Consider the following 21,522-nt stretch of genomic DNA (forward strand, 5'->3'; position numbering starts at 1 on the left):
GAAGGTGCATAATTTTCGCTGCACCTATGGCGGCTGTAAAGAGCAGTTTCCGGGTCAGAAGATTCTGAACCTCCTCCAAAGACAAGACGATCTCAAGCTGGATCTAAAATGCCCTCTAAAAGGATGTCCAAAGACGTCAACGATAAAGTCAGGTCTAACAGCACATATCAGGGCTGTTCATGAATGTCGCACTTACCCCTGTTACTGGGCGGGATGCGATCAGACTTAGACCTCACGTCCAGGCTTGAGAGCCCACCTCTAGGCAGTACACAATCTTATGGAACTGCAGTTCAGTGTACACATCTCAGGCAAGTCTTATAGTAGCTTCCTAATTTCCGTAGCCACTTCCCCTCTTTCAGCGCACCAGAAAATTGCGACTTGACGTGAACTTGCTTCCACGGGACCCCATCATCAGAATACGATTTCAAGATTGATCACTACGAGCAATTCCTCTCTTCTTTTGATGCATATGAGGCACTATTACCCCTCGTGGCCAGTACCATGTAAGTATTTAAGGCGGGCCAGTAGGGTGAGGTCGGCTAGTGACCGCCTACCATAATAGGGAAAACTGCCCCTCAGCCCGAAGATCGGAGTGCGGCAGAATTCTTTTGCGGTGACACATCTTCCAAGCCGTCATGTTCAAGCCTGTAGTTGTGTTCTATATTTCTCAATAGGCACGCCTCTTTTAAGGATATTACTTTGGATTATGCTCCAGGGACACATTCGCTACGAGGCAGCTTTCCACTCAGTGTAACTCTTGCGATATTGCTACCGCCATGGGGCTTCCTGATCCCACTAGCGATCTCGACTGGAGCGGCTACATTGGCTCTATTCACGAGATATTCCACAAGAATGCTTTGAAGACTCCCGACGCGCCGTGCGTCACGGAAACAGCGTCCTCCACCACGCCCGAGAGGAGGTACAACTATAAGCAGATTTATGAGGCGTCCAACATCTTGGCCAACCAGCTCCACGAAGCTGGCATCACCAATGGCGATGTCGTTATGATCTTTGCCTACCGTTCCGTTGAACTCGTCATCGCCTTCATGGGCACCCTTGCTGCCGGTGCCACTGTTACTGTCCTAGACCCCGCGTACCCCCCGGCGAGACAACAGATCTACCTTGAAGTCTCACAACCAAAGGCCCTGGTCACAATTGGCAGAGCCAGGGACGAGAATGGTGATTTGGCGCCGCGTGTTCAGAAGTACATTGACGAGGAATTGTCTCTAAAGCTACGAGTACCAGAGCTACGGATGAGCGATGCTGGCCACCTTACCGGTGGCGAGGTTGACGGGAAGCAAGTCTTTACCGACACTGAAAGCAAAGCATCGACTCCTCCAGCTGTTCTAGTAGGTCCAGACTCAACAAGTATCCTGAGCTTTACTAGTGGCACGACTTCCACACCCAAGTACGAGATCCAGCAACTCATGAAGATCAAACATTGACTGATTATTTTCAGGGGCGTGTTGGGCAGACATTACAGCTTAGCCAAGTACTTCCCGTGGATGGCCAAAACTTTCAACTGGACCTCAGACACGAAGTTCGCTTGTCTAAGGTAAACCCTCTCAAAGGTGATGCCTGTCACAGCTCAGCTAACCAATGGCAGTGGCATAAGTCATGATCCTATCCAGCGAGACATTTTCAGTCCGATTTTCATGGGCGGGGAGCTAGTTATCCCTGCTCGCGAGAATATCGCCCACGAAAGGTTAGCTGAGTGGTTTCGCGATCACGAACCCAATGCGGTCCATTTGACGCCCGCGATGGGTCAAATCTTGGTCGGCGGTGCCAAGGCAGAATTTCCGTCATTGAAGTGGGTTCTATACGTTGGTGATATCCTGACCAAGAAGGATTGTGCTGCACTCCGCAAGCTGGCGCCTAACGCGGAGATCTGCGCTGCATATGGCACTACTGAGACGAGCCGCGCCGTGTCATACTACCACATCAAGAGCCAAGCCGAAGACCCGAATGCATTAGATAAATTTGGCGATATTGTTCCTGCCGGAAAGGGCATCGAGAACGTCCAGCTCCTCGTAGTTAACCGGGAGAATCCAACCAAGATTTGCGGCGTTGGTGAGGTCGGTGAGATTATGTTGAGAGCAGCAGGCTTAGCCGAGATAAGTCGTCCCTTTCTTTTCCTAATAGAGTCATGCTGATATTTGACTTTACGGATATCTAAATGACCTGGAGAAAACCAAGGAAAAGTTCCTCGACAACTGGTTCGTCGACAACCAGAAGTGGGTTGAGGCTGATAACAAAGTTGCCGACCATGTCAGCGAGCCCTGGAGAAAATATTACAAAGGCCCAAGAGACAGAATCTACAGGACCGGCGACTTAGGTTACTTTTTGGACGATTCTGGTAATTGCGCAATTACGGGCAGAGCTGATGATCAAGTCAAAGTTCGTGGTTTCCGCATCGAGCTCAATGAGATCGATAGCAACTTGAGAGGACACCATTTAGTCCGCGAGTGCAAGACGCTGCTTCGAAGAGATCGGAACGAAGAGCCAACACTGGTCAGCTACATCATACCTGAACACCAAGAGTGGCTCAAGTGGCTAGCAGAACGCAGTCTGGAAGACACTGAGGAGCAAGGTACCGAGATCGGACCCGTCATCGTGTATTCAAAGCGCTATAGGCCAATGCAAACGGAGATTCGAGATCATCTCAAATCTCGATTGCCGGTTCACGCTGTTCCGACATATTTTATCTTCCTGAAGAAGATGCCTTTGAACCCCAACGGCAAAATTGACAGCCCAAATCTGCCATTCCCGGATGCGGCCCTGATCTCAGAAGAGGCTTCAGAGGAGGATCTGAAACGATGGGAAACACTCACCAGCACCGAAAAGGAAGTAGCGGAGCAGTGGGCAACATTGATCAATGGTCTGAATGCCAAGACTCTTCAGCCCGAGTCTGATTTCTTTGAAAGCGGTGGACACAGTCTGCTGGCCCAGCAGCTTCTTCTCAATACCCGCAAGAACCTGGGTGCCAACGTATCTATCAGCTCACTTTACTCGAACTCGTCCCTCCGCGCTCTTAGCGCACAAATTGACCGCTTGCGTGAGGGCAAGGACGATTCGGCCACGACAGAGGACGGCGAGGCTGCATATGCCCAGTCACTCGACAAGCTGCTCGGTAGCCTCGATGCCAAGTATCAGACGGCGGACCCTGCGGCACTCTCACCGGCAGGCAAGACGACCGTCTTTGTGACTGGCGCCACGGGCTTCCTGGGCTCTTACATCGTCAGGAGCTTGCTCGAGCGTGAGAACGTACACGTGATCGCCCATGTCCGTGGAACGAAAGGCGTCCCGGCCGCCCTCGAGCGGCTCCAGAGGTCACTGCGCGGATACAGCGTATGGCAGGATTCTTGGGCCACTAGGCTCAGTGCAGTCATTGGTGACCTGACACAGCTGCGTCTTGGACTTGATGACGACACTTGGAAGATGCTTGGCGACGCTGTCGATGTGGTTATCCATAACGGCGCCCTCGTCCACTGGGTAAAGCAGTATAAGCATCTCGAGCGTAGCAATGTTCTGTCAACGATTGATGCCCTGCGGCTTTGTAACCAGGGCAAGCCTAAGCTTTTCTCGTTCATTAGCTCGACAAGTGTTCTAGACACGGATCACTATATTAATCTGTCACACCAACAGACCAGCACTGGACAAGGCGCTGTCATGGAAGCAGATGACATGATGGGCAGTCGCACCGGTCTAGGCACCGGATATGGCCAGTCCAAATGGGTAAGTAGCCTCCACAGGCCACTTTCTGCATGAGTAACATCCATTCTGATGGACCACAGGTATCTGAACAGCTCGTCCGTGAGGCTGGTAGGCGCGGCCTCCTCGGATCTGTCGTCCGACCTGGCTATATCCTTGGAGACGCTGCCACCGGTGTCTGCAACAACGACGACTTTCTTATCCGCATGCTCAAGGGCTGTATCCAACTGTCTAGCCGTCCGCACATTATTAACACAGTAAACGCCGTTCCTGTAGGTCACGTCTCTGCTGTCGTCGTCGCAGCCAGCTTGAACCCCATCCCGGCCGAGACTGCAAACAGCAGCAGCGGTAGCTTCGATGTCGGTGTCCACGTCATCCACGTCACTGCCCATCCTCGCCTGCGCATGAACGAATATCTCTCCATCCTGAGCTACTATGGTTATGATGTTCCTGAGATAGATTACGATCAATGGAAGGCCCAGCTCGAGACCTTCGTCTCGGCAGGTCCTGTGCAGAAAGACGAGGAGCAGAGCGCTCTGATGCCTCTCTTCCACATGGCGACGAACAATCTCCCCACAACCACTCGCGCGCCGGAACTTGATGATCGCAATGCTGTTGCTGTCCTTAAGGCTGATGCAGACCGGTGGACGGGTATCGATGAGAGTGCTGGAGAGGGCGTTAGTAGGGAAGCCGTTGGCCGTTTCTTAAGGTACCTCGCCGAAACCAATTTCCTGGCGTGGCCAACTGGACGGGGTAGGGAGCTGCCGGCTATCAAGGCTGGTGTTGTTGAGGCGCACACGAAATGGGGCGTTGGAGGGCGTGGTGGTGCAGCGTGAGGAGAGGGAAAGAGGAAACGGGGACCATATTCAAACCTGGACAGTGAAAAACATGTGATGATAGATCGGAGAGCCTAGACAAAAGTAAAATGGCAGGACTCTTTGAGTTTACAAGTTATGTATCTCATTTGTGTCTATGATGCTCTGTTGCAAGCGATAGATGAGATCTTTAGACACCACTTTCCCCCTAATGATCAAGGTCGAATCGTTTGTGAGATTTGACATATCACCGTAACGGATCCCTTTGCCCTTTGGGGATGATCCGTTCACTTTGTTATCAAAGTGTCCAGCACCTATCTCATGGATGGCCTATGTTGAGGATCACTCAGCTCACGTCTTTCATATCCATGACTGAAGTTATCATTCAATTATACAGAGTCATCCGGTCGAAGCCACTGATTAAAGTCTCCAACCAGCTCCCTCTTTGATCCCTTACTTTTCAGGGCTTGGAGCCACTAGAAACTCATTGCGCACCAGGACGACAGAACTATACTAGCACCCAATTAGAGGCTCTCTAATGATTATGGAAATAAACAAAACACTGTGCTACGACTGACAGGAGTTTTGGGGTATTCAGTAAGTACAAGGTTTCCTATCATGATGACACAAATCCCGTGGAATCAGCTTTGGTCTTCCCTTCCCTCGCTTCGGCCTTCAGCTCACTCTCAAAGATATCAACCGCGAGAGTAGCCTCGACAAAATCCTCCAACTCTTCTGTGACCGTCTTCAGCTTCTCTCTGACAGCAGTGCTCCCCTCGAGGCCTACAATATGTCGAGAAGGGGGGTTCTCGTGCCCTCCAATAGCCGTCAAAGCATGCACCGTTTCCATCACCAGCCTGTCCACCGCCGCGCTTGGCAGTTTGGGATACCGGTACAAGATCTCTGTTTCTGACGGCTCGATCACAGTGTCCGGGTGCGTGTTCAATACATTACTCAGCATGTCCCGTATGCTAGGGGCTGGATTGTTCTCGCTGTCGTACCAGGGCAGTTGGGGGGCGAAGACAATCTTGTTCGTGAGAGACTGGATCTCCTTGTTCGGCTGGACCACGGTTACTTTGATGTTGAAAGGCGCAATCTCATAGGCCAGTGAGTCGCAGAAGCCCTCCAGGGCCCAAGTAGCAGCCGTGTAGATGGGCATGCCCGGTGTCCCTATATGCCCTCCAATGCTTGTCAGGACCATAATGTGCCCAGTGTGTTGTGCTCGGAACTGCGGCAGCGCTGCCTTGATGAAGTTGACCTGTGAGAAGAAGATGGTCTCAAACTGGTCCCGGACAAGATTCTGTGTGGCCATTGATGTGGACAGCTCCTCGACCGTGCCTACCACGGCCTCAAAATTGCAGCAGAGCAGGATGTCTATGCGGTTGAACACCTGAACGGCTTCGGCAACAGCAGCAGTGCACTGTCCCATGGACCGGCCGTCACAGCGTATGCCGCGTATCCTATCCTTCCATCCTTCCCTGTCCTTGCGATTGCTCTTGCACTCATTGATAAGCTCCCTGAACTCGGCGCTCCGGTCATCGTGCTCTATCTCATGAGGCGGAAGGCAAGCCACCACATAGTCGCCATGAGCGAGCAAGAGCCTGACGAGCCTGATTGCAAGTGGCGAGAGCGATTGTGTCAAGAACCATGTTCTTGGTGAGTTGTGTGTGGCTTTGAAGAGGTTGATGAGCCAGGGCGTCACGACTGAACTTTGGAGGGACTGGGGTCAACTCACGGAAAGAGGCGGGCGGTATTGCGTGAGGGTGTCTAGAAGAGCCCGCTTCTGCCCCTTTCCTCTCCGCCATATCGTCCGATACTTCCGGCTCTGGGTTATCTGAGTTGCGCTTAGACCAATATCCAGTTCCAGTCTACATCATCGAGGCGGCGGGTGTCCCTTGGAGGTGCCAGACTGCGGGGAGCAGGAAAAGGGAGCAGAGACATCGCAACAGAGCAGAGGCGGAGGCAGGACAACCGGGACGCACAAGCAGAGGGGAGGATATTATACCTACCATCTTGAGTGGGGTTGTGAAACATCTGGCCAGCTTGAAGCTTAATTCAACGTTTCGAAAGACTCGTGAACATGGATGATGGTTGCAGTGGAGGCCCATTCGGCAGTTGTACGGCATGTTTGGGTAAAATCCGAGGGGCCCATAGTCGCTAAGGGGAGATCTTAACGGCGTTGTTTCTCGGAGTGTTTAGTCTAGCACATCAGCCGGTGGGACCCCGGCAATTAGTAGGGGCCCGTTGAAACACCGCAAACCAACTTTAAAAGGATGTCAAAGCCGCTGGAGCTATTCAAACTATCTACCTACCTGGGTAAGGTAGGTAGGTACCTAAACAGTTCCCACTTGACTGGGCTTGACTATTATAAGGCACGAACAGTTATTAAAGGGAAAAGCCGCAAGTTCGGACCTCTCTCGGCGGAAGATTGTTTAGGCGGTGTCGATCAATCACGCATTGAATGTCACATCGGAAGGCACATCAGGTATGTCTAGCCCATCGATCCTGTAGTTGATATAGAGTCCCCTGGGGCTCTGTAAATAAAAGGCCTACTTAACTTGGAAAGATGAGAGTGAAGAGTCCATTGGAGAAGGTAGGTGTCAGGTATCTCATCCACCCGCGGTCGTCCTTTCCGCTCTTGGCAATTGCATCCCAAGGTTCACAAATGGCAAGCTCGACTGAGGGAGAGGAGGCACTGCACTGTACCTGCCTTTTCTTATCTTAACCCAACTAGGTAGGTAGGAGGGTAAGGAAGGGGCTGCTGGAGGTTATCCCGTGTCCGGTCTGCAGCTGCCCGAATCTGCGGGCCATGGGCCATGAGCCGCCGCATCCTGGCTCTGGCCGGGTTGTTTAGTGGGGTCTACAGCACCTAAAACGCCGCCGCAGAGCTTCAGAATCCAGAACCCCACGCCGCCAGCCGCCCAGCAGCCCTAGCGAAACCTGGGGAATCCATGACTCACGTCATTGTAAGGCGGCGTGCTTGGTGAGTGACTCTAGACCAGATCCGAGACCGGCTACGATTTCTTCAATCCGTTGGTTCGTTGCGTGACTCCCACCACACCACATACGTTGACTTGAGCAGCACACACAGTCGCAGTGACCACATCACATCCAATTCTCACCAGTAGTGCATGCATGCATGCATGCGATCGAGTCTTCATTGAATTGAACTGATACATTTGTGTCATATCTCCAGCAATGCCTACCAGATCAGAGATCACATATTTTGGGGCGGGTCCTGCTCTTTTACCCACGGAGGTACTAGAGAAGGCGGCTCAGGCGCTTGTCGATTATCAAGGGACTGGGCTGGGCATTGCGGAACACTCTCATCGCTCCCAGATTGCCACGGACATCATCAACAATGCCAAGGCGGATCTTGCTACCTTCCTGGACATTCCCGACGACTATGAGATTTTATTCATGCAGGCGGGAGGCAGCGGAGAATTCTCAGCAACAGTGTACAACCTCGTCGGCGCCTGGGTCACGCAGAAGAAGGCTGCCATCCTAAAGGAAAATGGTGTCGAGGAGAAGGATGCCGAGCCAGAGATGATAGAGCGGGAGCTCAGGAAGGCTGTTGAGGAGCTGAAGCTCGACTACATCGTCACCGGCACCTGGTCACTAAAGGCATATCAAGAAGCCCAGCGACTGCTCGGCAAGAAGCATGTCAATCTTGTGACTGATGCTCGCACAATCAACGACGGCAAGTTCGGCAAGATCCCCGACGAGAGCACTTGGAACTTGTCCAAGAACGCAGCGATGGTGTACTACTGTGACAATGAGACGGTCGACGGCGTAGAATTTCCCAAATTCCCCACCATCTTGGAGCCCTCAGCAAATGGGGACGGCCCAATCGTGGTGGCAGACATGTCCTCAAACATTCTGTCGAGGAAGTTTCCTGTCAAGAATTACTCTCTCTTCTTCTTCGGCGCACAGAAGAACCTGGGGTCTACCGGAATCACCGTCGCTGTCGTCAAGAAGAGTTTCTTGCCGCCTGTAACCCCACAGCCATCAGCAGATCTGCTGAGGAACTTGGGACTGCCGATTGGCCCAATTGTTCTTTCTTACGAGACCATCGCCAAGAACAACAGCTTGTATAACACCTTGAGCATCTTTGAGTGAGTCCTTGCATTGATATTCTGTCCTTCTGAATTTGTCTGAACCTTACCCTTTGTAGTGTTTACATTGCTGGCCAAGTGCTCAAGAAATCGCTTGCCACGTACCCTGACAAGGTGACTGGTCAGGAGGCAGTCTCAAACAAGAAGGCCCAGCTGATTTACGCCGCGCTCGAGGCGCATCCGGATGCGTACAAGATTGTCCCAGACAAATCAGTTCGTTCAAGGATGAACATCTGCTTCCGTGTCACGAAGGTAAGTTCGCCGTGTGTCTTGTTCACACCAGAAATAATGCAAGTCTAACAGATTTCTAGGGCGGCAATGTTGACGAGGCGGAGAAGGCTTTCCTAAAACAAGGCACTGAGCAGGGCCTTACCGGCCTGAAGGGACATCGTTCAGTCGGAGGTATTCGAGCCAGTAATTTTAACTCGATACCCCTTACGGGTGCAGAGAAGCTGGTGTCGTTCATTGAATCCTTCGCAAAGGCATAATGGGGTCATCGTAATCATTAGCTATAATGGCGCATCGGTTTCAAGGAAAAGCAGTGAGTACATAAGTGAATATCAAGGAAGAGCTATCAACTATTTGAATAGCCATGAGGGAGAGCGCTTGCATGATTTACGAAGTCTATTATTCAACCATAGGCTGGATAAAGGAAAAATATAAATCTGAGGGGTCTCCAAAATCAATATGTCTTCTGTTACGTTGTCTTTGTAGCCTTTGTTAGACGCAAGTCAGCATGGTCGTAGTAAGATATGTACAAAATCAGCTACAAGATGTGGACAACGGTATATCAGGCTTGTTGGGGAAACCTCTTCTGTATGACAAATAGGCCACTAAATCTATCTAAAAGCGGTGGACCCATTCCACGCAAATGAGACAAGCCTTGTCTCTATGAACCTGCAGCTTCCGACTTAAGCCAGTCTGGCACTGCTGGAGGCTTGTCCCAGCCGTCTAGATATGTTTCCCTCGCGACACCTTCTCCAGAGGGTTTGGCATAGATTGCGCTGATGTACAACACGGTCTGCCCCTTTTTGATGGTATGCTGCAATGTCGGAATCGTTGTACGGCTCTCCACCAGGTTCGAGTTTGGATCCGCATTGACCAGCATCGCCGATCTGCCGATGTCGTCTTCCAGTGCTTTGATGCCAACGGCTCCTTTTGATACGGCGAATGCTCCCTCTGCTCCAGTCGACCAGGCTTCAGGAGTGCCGAGGTCGTAGTTGCCGATGAGCTTCGGATAAGTGCCTTCGCATTTCGTGGCGTCATATGCATCAAGATATCTTCCATCCGGAGTTCTCTCATTGTAGATTGCAAACGAGCCATCGGCTGTCATCACTTCTCTGCCAGCTTCGATTTGATGGACACGAATATGCCAATTTGGTGTCTCCTCCTCAGGTGGAATCAAAATAGTCTTGATCTTGACATCAGGAAATGGCTGCCATTTAGAGACCAGGATCGTTTGCTCGCTTCTATACTCAATAGCGGAGTATTCTGATAGTCGTCTTGCTTTCCAGAATTCACCACCATCATCTGACAATCCCAGTTGCGAGGCAAGCGCATATTGCTCGAGAGTGAAAAGCCCTGGTGGAGCAGAGTAGGCATATGCACTGCTATACGCGAAGCTGCCGTACTTTGCATGTGTTCCTTTCATGGGATATCCACAAGCTTGACCAGATGACAGCAACATACAATGCCCGCCAAGGTTTCTGTTACATGTTAGCATTACTTACGAGCACGGGAATTGAGGCTACGAACGTCATTATATGCCCCGGGTGTTTCAAGGGTTTGATCTTGGGGATCACATCCCACTGAGACTCCTCTTCCGAAGTCCAGAATGGATGGTCTTCTGGGACGGCGAGGCATATGAACGATAGGCATGCCCAGTACTATATCATGTTAGTAGAGCTCGATCGATATCAAAATGGCACACCTACTGGGCTTCCGGGGCTGTTATAGTTCTCGGCCATATACATATTGGGATAGGAGTACCCAATTGTCAGTGTTCCGGCGGGACTCCAGATGTTTGGTTGTGTTTGCCACCATCGTAGATGACGAAGAACGATGCCTTTCACCATCCCCCATGTCAACGGTTCCGGGAGCTCAACTCCCGCATATGCCAATGCACCCCAAAATGATACCATTGCAAAGCGGTAGCCCACACTTCGCCCAAACGGAATGGAACGCCCTTCCTTGTCATAATAATGAGCCATGTCTAATGCTGCCATCTGGGCCCTCTTCTTAAACTCTTCAGCGCGCTCAGGCTCTTCTTTTCCTGCAATCTTTGCATAGAGTAGTTGTAAGAAATGAATAGCAAAACTGGAAGAGTAATAATCCATTTCTACCATGGTATTAACGCAACATACTTCAAAGTGAGTTACACAATACTTACGATGAATGCCTTCTGGGCCATCATTCGACCAGCCATCCCCACGGTAGAAGGTGTTGAGGTGCTCGATATCACTATCTAAACGTTCTTGAGAGAATTTACCGCCGTTCTCTTTCAGGCCTAGGTTGGCAAATACTCTAAACCATAACCAATTCGTATTCGGCATGCTGCCACAATGTCAGTACTCGCAACGATCAAGACCTTTGAGGCGATTAACTTTTTCTCGTTTATGGAGTTACCTAGCCAGTTCTCAACGTTTGTTCGCTCCTTTTCAGAAAACGACTGCCAGATCTCTGGTGCGGCAGCGAGTGCGAAACCTAATCAAATTAATCATTGAGGCAGAAATTGGAAGCACTGAGATTCTCACCCAGAGGACACATCTCGACCATTCTCTGATCATTGTCACGGGGAAAGCCCCAGTATTCCGGGTTCTCAGGGTCAGTTCCCGCCTTGATGCCATCGATCCACCAGCTCTTGCCATGATAGTCCCCGCCTCCTGCCAGCAAACATGCTAAGCCCCATAACGGCCGGCAGATTCCCTCGACTTCAGAAGCTGTCTGGTCGAATCTGACGGCGGTTGCTCCAGGACACCGAACTCGCGCCTTGTTTGGGGAGAAGAAAGGCTCAAGAGGGTCTAGGACTGTGCGCAGAAGCTTTTGAACGGAAGCACGATCGGAGATCGTAACTTTAGAGAACGGATGGAGGCCATTGTAACCAATGACCATACCGGTCTTTGCGTCCATGATGACGATTGTTACAAGATAATAACAACACTACCTTTCTACGAGCTCAAAAAGAGAACAGGTCTAGATTCATGCAGCATGTCCAGTCGGAAATTTGCCATGCGGTGTCCTAGTCGCATTATATTGCCTGAGTAGAGGTCGCGGAACATTGACCCGCTTCATCAACGGCAGCAATGCCTCCTATCAGGTTGAATGGTTGTAGTGGGGCGCCCGCTGAGGAACTCACGGAAAAGCGTGTGAGGGGTTCAGCCATCGAGGATTTGTGGGGGTTCAAGGCTCCCGGCTAAATAACGTGACGTCGTGCACAGTGTATTTGGTTACAGATAAGAATCTATATTGATGGTATGGAGGATCGAAGCGAGACCGGCGCTCTTCTACGAGGGGGAGAGTATGGACCAAGCCGAGTTGCCGGATTTGACTTACACCGGAGGGCCGAACTCAAAAGCTCCACCCCACCGGACAAAAATGGACCTCAAGTGCCGGGTGCCCCGGTCGGCCCCCTTTCCCGTGCCGAATGCCGGCAGTGTATTATACTGGTTATGATGACCCCCACCACCGCCGGCCTCGTAACATGGCATCGCTCGTGGAAGTCTATCCAGTTCTCGCTAGTACATGACCTTCGTTGAGTGCGCTCCTTACTAAATTGTCGCCAGCCACCAAGCCGCCCCCAGAATTATGCTATATAGTGCCCAATACTGCAACCCTTGTCTGACATAGTTCCGCACCCTCTTCTTGGTGGTCGCCAACTCATTCAAATAGGGTACCGGAACGCTCTTCGGCGGCGCCTCCCTGTCAAGAAAATCACAGAGCGGTCCCCAGCCCATACCAAGGTGCCAGATCAAGATGTCGCGGCCGCGCTTCCTGGCCTCTTCTTGCACCCAGGCAAGATAATTCTCATAGAACTCAACGGTCATCCAAGCACTACCCTTGGACTCGAGCCATCTTGGTGTCTCCGCCTGGGCCAAAACACCTTTGCTTCTCCAGATATTGGTCTGCAGGCGGTATCGATACCACCAGAATCGGTACCGTTGCAACGGCCAGCATGCCAACACTCCCCACCAGGTGCTGAAAAACCGGACTGATCCGTCGCAACTGCGTGCCCAGGCGACACCAGCCGGCTCGCCATTCTTTGGAGGTGGCCGCACGTTGAGCACAAGCTTCGCCTCTGGATATAGATCCATGAGGTCCCCAGCTACCACATTCATCGACTCCATACATGCTGCGTAGCCGTCCGTGACTTGATGCAGAAGAGCTTGGCGCCGGGCCTTGTTCTCGTCACCCTGAAGGCGGAACGCGTCGAGGATGAGCTGAAACTTGCTGAGGTTCGTCACTGTCTCAAAGGCATGGAGAGTGGGTTTGATATTGAGGATGTCCGACTCCAAGGCGGCTGTCAGAGACGTTGTCCCACATCTCGGTAGTCCGAGGGCAAGCACCTGCATCTTTGTCTCCTTTCTCTCTGCTGAACTGTTCATGATGTTTCCCAGTCTCCCAAAGACGTTCTACTAGTTGCCAGTAACAGTCGTAAAGCTTCATTTAGGGACTTCAATCACTGGGTTGGGCATTTTTATACTGTTTCTCCCACCGGAATGAGACATTGCGATCGGGAACGCAGATCATCATGTTCCGTCGTATGTCGGATCTGCTAGGATCTGAAAGCCGGTTGGTGTAGTTAGGTCTCACCACACTATTGAGTCCGAGTATCCGTGTTAGGCTCACGAGTATCCGAGATTACCGTTGATATTCAAATTCAGACTGGATAATGTGAAAATTTTCGTCTAGTGACGGGTCCAGATCGCTTTGAAATATATATTTACATTAGACTAAGCCATTGACCAAACAACAACTACCGTTTTGCCATTAAGCACAACTTGATCGACATTCTGGACACTTGTCTACATTTGAAGCAACATTTCTTGTTGCAGCTATGTCAAGTAGCAAATTACTTTACATCTGATGTCAGCTCCTTGTCTCAGCAGACTTGATCGCTTCAGGCATCCTTCAGTGTAGCCATAGTTACGATGATTACTTTGCGCCATATTACGGGACATCTTATTCAAGTATCATTCTTCATGGCAAGATACCCCTTGACCCGCCTTGATCCTCTCGAATATGGGACTTAGATCATGCTTGGCCTCCATATACTGGATTAAACCTTTCTCTTCGCCCTCTGACATTAGTCTAATCACTAGGAATGACGGATTGTGAAGTGCTCCGTCCTCGGGATCGCCTTTGATATTGTAAAACACCTGCAATTCCACACTGATAGTGCTCCCAGCAAGGTCTGTGCTCCAAATCAGTATTGAAACAATGACTTGGCACTCACCAACTGATTCAGCAACGTGAGATTGACTCTCAAATGCTTGAAAATTCTCTTTGAAGAATGCCCTGATGGCATCACGGCCCTCGATAGCCCTGTCCTTGCTGAGCTGTAGTACGGCATCCGAGGCATAGAGAGGCGTGATCCTGTCAACATCAAGAGAGTCTAGTTCGGTATTGTACTGTGAGTTAAGGTATAAATTAGACATTATCAAGTCGCCATTTGATGAGATGGAGGTGCCGCACATGCCCAACCCAATTCTCAGCTTTCTCCACCGTAGTCGGGAGAAATGCCATTTCGTGTCCAAAATAACGAAAGAAAAAGAGCCAGTTAGAAAGAGTCGTCTTGACGGGAATTTTGGAGGCGGTCGGTCTTTGGCTTGTACTCCCCAACGCACGTCAGATTACTCGCTGACTTCCAGGGTAGGGCGGAACTCCGCATAAGTCATCCTGACGCTCGTCATGGCCGGGCACAAATAGAACCATATGGATATTGTATCATTCGACCATAAATGAACATCTATGTGAATACATTCTCTCAGCCGAAACCACGAAGCCACAGCCCGTTATAGAAGAAATTGCGGCCCAAGTCTTAAGATTGAACACTCCGTTACACATCTCTCCCAACACCAGCATAGACTTGAAAATCGAGCGTAGAGATGGAGATGTATAGATCAAAGAAGTGAAAGTATGCATTCGCTATATCACTACAAGGTATAATATAGTACCAAGGGCTATTTCACTGACAATCCTTGCCTTCTCTCGTACTTGTCATCTCAGGGGCGATGTCAAGGAGGCACTATCAAGTGTGCTGTACCGAACAGACCTGCAATTCGCATGACACCACACCCCTTGAACACCACTCCGTAAAAGATTCATCCCTGGCCGCCCAATATAGCCGAATGTTGGATTGAAACTCCTTGCAATGTAGTACAAAGGTCCTCCTGGCAGAAGTAGAAAAATTCCAGGTATGACACCTCCGACCATGGTTGTCGACTAGTAAACATTACGTACTGCTTTATATGCTCTGATGATCGCGATGATGCACAACAGAAGACCGCCAATTGCGGCGTGTCTCATCTCATGGTTTACCCTTCTACACTTCAGTAGGGGTTTCCTCCGCCGTGGGTGTTGGTACATCAGCATCAGCCATGGCGTCGTCTTTTGTCTCGTCATCTTCCTTCGGCTGAGTGCTAGCCGTCTTCTCGCGCATCCTCCTTCTCCTGGCGGTTCTCTCATCCTGCGCGGTCTGTCTTCTCGCCTTCCTAAGGCTTTCACGTTTCTCTTCACTATCTTCCGCGCCATCACCACGCATGCCTTGGAGTAGCAGTGCTGCTCTCGCCGCGACATCATCCTCTTCGGCTTCCTTCGGCGAGGACAGCCCAGGGCTAACCAGGTTGCCATCATCGTCGGTAGGGGCACTTCCTGTGCTCTTGGCACTTTGTAGCCCGGCTTCCACCTCCGGAATCTCGTTCAAGTCAGGAATCTTTTGGCCAGAAGCGATACGCACTTGGTGCCTGTCCTTGAGTCTTGCTCTCCTTCTGCGATCTTTCTGATCTCTGGTTTGCGGTGCAGCAGCCCTGAGTTTCTCAAGCAGGCTGTCCATGGCACCTGCACTGCTAGGGCTAGGCAGTGCACTCTCTATACCGGCAGCAGAAGCAATCTTCAACTGCGCGTGCTTCCTCTTCATGCTTGCCTCGTTCCGCCTTCTCGTATCTTCAAGCTGGACGTTCTTCTCGCGGGACCTCTTCCACTCCGAGATAAACAGGGCCAACTTGGCGAAGAAGTCTCTGCGAGCATTGTCGTCTTGAGGATCTTCGCCATAGAAGATCATAATATCGTTGTATGTTCGGATCATTTCCTCAAGGTACAACTCCATCTGCTCCGCCTTGCGCCTAGCATCCTTCATGCAGCGCTGTACGATTTGGCTTACACGGTCTTGTGGATGAAACTTCTTCGGATCAGACAAGTTACCGGAGTCAAGCGACATCTGGACATTGCGGATGTTGTCAATATACTTCTTGGCATCAGCCTGCAGCTGCTCGATATTGATCTTTTGGGCAGTCAGAACACCCTGGATATCTCCGGTGAACTCTTCCCATTCTGGATACTGCTGTCGAACAATACGCTCGACAAGATCAGCCAGCGTGGACTCGTTTTTGTCATCTTTGACCATTGCAAGACGGGCAAGGGAACTGAGCTTGAAGCCTCGTGCTTGCTTGTTTGCGTCGTTCATGTAATTACCAATATCAAGAATGAGACCCAGTACGTTCATCAATGATACCGAATCTCTCAGCGACTCTGAAACGTTGACAACTTGGCGGATCTTCTCAGAAATCTCTTCATAGTCAGGCTCGAAGCTCCTTGTCAAAGCCAGAGCTCGCATCCTACTCTTCCAGTAATGATGGAGCTCAAATGCGGTTTGCAGGTAGATCTGATCTTGCCTGGTAAGCTCGGCCGGATCTTGTTCCCGGTTCTCTTTATTCGCCTCTGGGCCAGTCCAGTCTTTGCTGTATGGTGCCATAAGCTTCGAGGTATTGTCAGGGATATTGCAGAGATCATCTTTTTGTAGGAAATCCATGACGACCTGGTTATCAAGTACTTCCTTGTCACAATGGATGATCATCTGAACAACTTTCTCTACAGAATATTGTGAAAATTTGGCGAGAGCAATTTCTAAAAGCCAGGTTAGCGTAAAGAACAAACAAGAAATGAGTGCATTGATAACTCACCAAAGGCTTTACGGAGATCATTAGAGATGATCTGCTTCTTGTCGTCCTTCTTAGAGCTGCTTTGACCCAGTTGCTTGATCTCCTTGGCCATGAAGAGTTTCTCGACTTCATCAAGAATACCCTTACGGCTAAGCTCCATGTACTTCTCTTCTCTCTCTTCCGCTGTAGGGGCATGGGCGGCCCAATGAGTGGTCACAGGGGTATCAACCTTGTCCCAATGCAAAGCCTTAAGCTTTTTCTTGGGTCGAACGACAGGTAGACCAATAGTTGGTGTCGCCGAAAAGGCAGGCTGTTGAGCCAGGAAATGACCAGACAAAGTCCCAGGCATAGGCATTGGAGGAGGCGGAGGGGGAGGCATGCCAGCAACACCTGGCATGGGGGGCGGAGGAGGTGGAGGAGGAGGCATTGCGCTCGTACCAGGCATAGGGGGAGGAGGGGGGGGAGGCGGCGGTGGAGGTGCTCCCGTAGCAGAGGTAGGCGATAGCATACCAGGAGGCGGGGGAGGTGCGCCAGGAAGTTGACCTGGCATAGGAGGAGGTGGAGGAGGCGGGGGAGGTGGCCCAGAAGTGCCAGTAATCTCGATCTTAGGAGGCTCGTTGTCACTGGGTGTGATAGGAGATTGCGATTCAAGGCTCGGGTGTGATGGACCGGTAGTGACACCATCTCCATCCTCGGAATCACTGCCTTCATACTTCTTGACCTTGCCAGTGATCTCGCCAAGGAGATTGCTCTGCTGCTTTGGATCCATGACTGGGCGACGGATCTCAACAACACGGGGCTTCTCGTAGATGACACCATCTTCTCCTTCATCTCCGCTCTCAGCGATTCTGTCAGCAGCTTCCCCTTGAGAGTTGACGGGTTTACGGGGGATCTTGGTTTGTCTGTTGACACTACCAAGCATGCTGTTTGTGAAATCTCGAGGCGGAGTGCCGGCGCCAGCCGCGTTCCCATATCCGTCCATTTCCTCGCGTAGTGCGCGTAATCTGTCAGAAGGTCCGGCAGCATCACCCCATACTCTGCCTTCCAGTTTGAATTGGGTCTTTTGGCGCTCAATCTGCATTGCCAGGCGGTCCATGAGACGTTCGCGGTCAAGTATACCCTGCATACGAGCAGGATCTTCATCACCCAGCTTGTTACCCTTAACAGCGTTCGACGCAGCAACGTCTTGCGCATCCCGAAGCATGAGATACAGCTCACGAGTCTCAAGCTCGTATCTTTGAGCTTCCTTAGCACGCAGGGTCTGAATGTTTTCTAGCTCCGATTTCAGTCCCTCGGCTTGTCTCCTTTGAGCTTCGATGAAGCGTGCTTGCTCATCTAATTGCTTCTGCATCTTGGCGACTAGACCATCTGCACCAAGTTCAAGTCTTGCCCGCATTTCGTCCCTCTCGGCCATCGCAGCATCCGCTATCTGCCGGGCCTCGAGGGCTTCATCTAGGGCTTGACGGGCCTCAGAGTCCGTGTGTAGCTTGTCTAGGAGACTCTGGACGGTGAAGTTGAGGCTCTGCTTGAGATCCATATCCGGCAAACGACGGTCCATAGCAACGTAGCTGAGCATGGAGTCCACAAGCTGGAACATCCTGAGACGTTCCTCGCCATCGTTATTACGGATGAGGAGGAGATGTTGCAAAGCAGATATGAAGTAGTCCTGAGTCTTGGTGCCCTGTAGCCGCGTCTGGATAGCGTCTACAATTTGAGCTGGATCGTTTAGATCCTTGACTTCCCCCTCGATACTGTCCTTGATACTGCTATTCTCCCGTTCGAGCATATCCTCATAATCAATGGCTTCGTTTGTCCGGAAACGCTCAATCTGTTTGTCTATCAGGTCGTATTGGAAGGATTCCATCTTCGTCAGGATCCGCCTAATCCCGCATGCAGTAAATTGCGCTCGGATATGAATCCGGAGCTGGAGATCTTTCTCAGGGGCGTCGATGATCATATTGATGAGGATGAGTGTCGCAACGGCATATTCCATGAGGAGATTCTCCATACCAATTCCACCGCTCCTCACTTCCTCGCTTGCACCGACGAGACTGCCCATCTTGCCTCGGCCATCGACCGTGACTTCGACAAGCCGCATCCAGGCATCAAAGCGGCCATTCTCTGCCTGCGAGTTCTTGACATTGTCCATGGCCCCAATGACTTTCATGTGGCCTTGGCCATCGGCCCAATGGCACAAGAAGGTCAAGACTTCACTGACCAGTTTTCGTGTTGATAGTCGGGGAGAGATGAGGGATGTAGCCAGCGCAACTATGACCTGCTGGTGAGTTAAGGCATCGTCGGCGCCGAACTTGTTGTTCATCAACGCCTTCAGACACTTCACAATATCGTATTCCCGGTCCAGGTTCTTCTCGCCTCTGCTGCCCTCAGGAGCTGCCGGGCCGACCGCAGACTTTCGATTTATTTTTAGGAGCACATTGGTGAGAGCAACCTGACCCTGGCACTCGATAAATCGCTTGACCCAGCCAATCTGTTGCGTTCTCAAGTTGACTTCCAAGCTGCCCAACCCTTTCGTATCGAGGCTGTTGTCCATGACTTTCCTAACGTACCATTCGGGACTGCCTTCCTCGTCTGAAAAGGTTGTGACATCAAAATTCGAGTATTGTCCTGGCTTCGCTGTTGCCCTTCTCTTCTGATCGCCTTGCCATTCTGTCAGGCGATCCTGGTAGATCAATGTCCATTTCTTCGCGGCCGGGTAGGCGATCATCTGTCGGCGAGCCTGGTCGGGAAGGTTGTGCCAACCACGTTTCTGCATCAATTCCACAAACATCTGCTCCACGACTCGGTCATCGTCAGGCTTGGAGAAGTTGAAGCCGTCGTGGGAGCCACCCGCTTGGTATCCTCCTGGAAGCTTGGTCAGGCGGTTCGATTCGCGGTGGGATTGTTGGGAAGAATAAGAGCTGAGGGAAGAGGCACTGGGGAGGGCTGGCTTGGATGAGCGATTGTTTGCATTATAATAGGAGCCGCCATTACCTGAAAATACGCTGGACTGATCCGCGGAGCTTCGGCCGCCAGAGGTCTGGTATGAATTGTATCTCGAATTATGGGATCCAGCGTAGCTGCTTTCCCTTGGAGGACCCCATTGCTGAAGCTGTGTCTGTCGGCCAGTGCTGGCCATGGTGATATTGGATCCTGGAGGTGGTCGAGGACCCGAGAGATGCGAGCCAGCAACGTTGTGAAGTTGTGAAGGGTCGAAACTGGGGTACTGGTGGAAATCGGCCGTGGCTTTGGCTAACTGGTGTGGTAACGGTTCTCGCCGTACTGGCATTTGGTCTGGCTTCGGTAGATATTCGACAGGGATAGGTGAGCGGCGGTCGGCGCTCACGCTCTCGTAGGGTATAGTAGTCATCACGCCCGCCATCATATTCAGGCCCCCATCGGGGGTAGTCGGGCGGTCGATGGATATTGTTGACGAGTCTCGATGGTGGTGCCGTGACGTACGCGAGTTTACAGAGCTCGATGTGTCGTATTCGGCCGCCAGGTGTTTACCCTCATCGCTCGTGTTCCTCTTGTCACTTTTGTTTCTGCTTCTAGAGAAAAAGGACGAGGCCTTCCCGGTGGAAGACTGCCTTGACTTGTCGGCAGAAGACATGTTGATCGCGGGTAAGAATCGTGAAACAGCCGCCTTCGGTGCACGTCAAGATGAGTGGATGTGTGCAGCCAACACGCACGCACGCGCGAGATCGCAGACCTCAGGGCGTGGAGCACTGGCACTGGCACTGGCACTGGCCGTGAACTGGGACTGGAGCCGAGCCGCTCGTCTCGTGGAGAGGGACGGATTGGCTTCGAAATAGTAGTCTGCGTCTCAGGACCGAGGGCGATCGCATCGCATATCCGGCCAGCTCAGGACGACGATTCGCGGGATGTCTAGCGGGCAAGGTGTTGCATAATCGAGGCTGTTTGAAAGGCACCCACTTCTTTTTCCGTACTGGCCGCGAAGGCTCATCGAAGGTTCGCGTAGGGAAAGGGTCGTGGAGGTAAGTCGGAAGTAAAGGCAGGCAAGGCAAGACAAGACAAGGTCCAGATCCAGGGGACCCTGGGGAGGGTTAATTTTGGGTGGATTTCCTCAAATGGAAGCGGCACTTTCGATAGGCGGCGCCTCCCCTGCTGACCTCGATCCTCTCCCCGAGCTCGCTCCACATTCAATAATAAAATAAATAGCAGGCCCAGTCCTGAATCAATACGAATGGGCGCCTGGATTCTTTGTCTTTTTCTCAAGATTCTGCAACAGACAGCAAACGCGCAAATGGTGGATGGATGGGTAAGCACCGCCAGCAGATTTTCTTTTAGGGGGGTCTGTCAGCCCTTTTTACGATAGGAGAAGGCACGTTGGCGGCTCTCTTTCTCGTGTTTGGGGACAAAGACAGTTAGCCCGTCTATCATATCAACCACACAGACTACCTAGGTACCTAGTATACTCTAACGGTGCCTCTAGCAATTCACAGTACAACTCTGCAATCAAGTAGCTGCTGTCATAATCAAGCTTGATAGTGGCCAAGGTGGCCAAATGCAGCAGCCAGCGGTTAGTCTAGTGCCAGGTCGACTAATACATACATGTAGTAGAGGTTGTGTGGAGAGAGTATGGGAAATGCTACGCTGGTGGTGATTTCGCACCCCCTGAAACGGGCGTGGTTTCATCCGCCAGGGAAACACAAATGTAACCGTGCGGCCATGCCATGCCATGCCATGCATTTGATGTGATGCGAT

At 51.4% G+C, this 21,522-nt stretch overlaps 5 protein-coding genes across 5 annotated transcripts; 2 read left to right on the top strand and 3 right to left on the bottom strand.

Annotated features, from left to right (window-relative positions):
- Positions 1 to 776: 776 nt before the first annotated feature.
- UCRPA7_7828 (putative l-aminoadipate-semialdehyde dehydrogenase large subunit protein) lies at positions 777 to 4,547 on the top strand (the record flags this gene model as incomplete). Its single annotated transcript, XM_007920350.1, has 6 exons — positions 777 to 1,408; positions 1,460 to 1,555; positions 1,607 to 2,075; positions 2,188 to 3,348; positions 3,406 to 3,735; positions 3,795 to 4,547. The coding sequence occupies 6 exons, from the start codon at positions 777 to 779 to the stop codon at positions 4,545 to 4,547; spliced, it is 3,441 nt and encodes a 1,146-aa protein (XP_007918541.1).
- A 595-nt stretch (positions 4,548 to 5,142) lies between these two features.
- Positions 5,143 to 5,955, bottom strand: UCRPA7_7829 (putative short chain dehydrogenase reductase family protein; the record flags this gene model as incomplete). Its single annotated transcript, XM_007920351.1, has 1 exon — positions 5,143 to 5,955. The coding sequence occupies one exon, from the start codon at positions 5,953 to 5,955 to the stop codon at positions 5,143 to 5,145; it is 813 nt and encodes a 270-aa protein (XP_007918542.1).
- A 1,769-nt stretch (positions 5,956 to 7,724) lies between these two features.
- Positions 7,725 to 9,129, top strand: UCRPA7_7830 (putative phosphoserine aminotransferase protein; the record flags this gene model as incomplete). Its single annotated transcript, XM_007920352.1, has 3 exons — positions 7,725 to 8,641; positions 8,701 to 8,893; positions 8,953 to 9,129. The coding sequence occupies 3 exons, from the start codon at positions 7,725 to 7,727 to the stop codon at positions 9,127 to 9,129; spliced, it is 1,287 nt and encodes a 428-aa protein (XP_007918543.1).
- Positions 9,130 to 9,530: 401 nt separating this feature from the next.
- On the bottom strand, positions 9,531 to 10,279 carry UCRPA7_7831 (putative uncharacterized conserved protein ucp014753 protein; the record flags this gene model as incomplete). The annotated part of the gene is made up of 2 exons (XM_007920353.1): positions 9,531 to 10,222; positions 10,273 to 10,279. The coding sequence occupies 2 exons, from the start codon at positions 10,277 to 10,279 to the stop codon at positions 9,531 to 9,533; spliced, it is 699 nt and encodes a 232-aa protein (XP_007918544.1).
- A 4,903-nt stretch (positions 10,280 to 15,182) lies between these two features.
- On the bottom strand, positions 15,183 to 19,570 carry UCRPA7_7832 (putative cytokinesis protein sepa protein; the record flags this gene model as incomplete). Its single annotated transcript, XM_007920354.1, has 2 exons — positions 15,183 to 16,762; positions 16,819 to 19,570. 2 exons carry the CDS (start codon positions 19,568 to 19,570, stop codon positions 15,183 to 15,185), a joined length of 4,332 nt encoding a protein of 1,443 aa, XP_007918545.1.
- Between the last annotated feature and the right edge of the window lie 1,952 nt (positions 19,571 to 21,522).

This window comes from Phaeoacremonium minimum (genome assembly GCF_000392275.1).
Source record: "Phaeoacremonium minimum UCRPA7 unplaced genomic scaffold PA7_03_scaffold_558, whole genome shotgun sequence".
Classification (NCBI taxonomy): Eukaryota; Fungi; Ascomycota; class Sordariomycetes; order Togniniales; family Togniniaceae; genus Phaeoacremonium; species Phaeoacremonium minimum.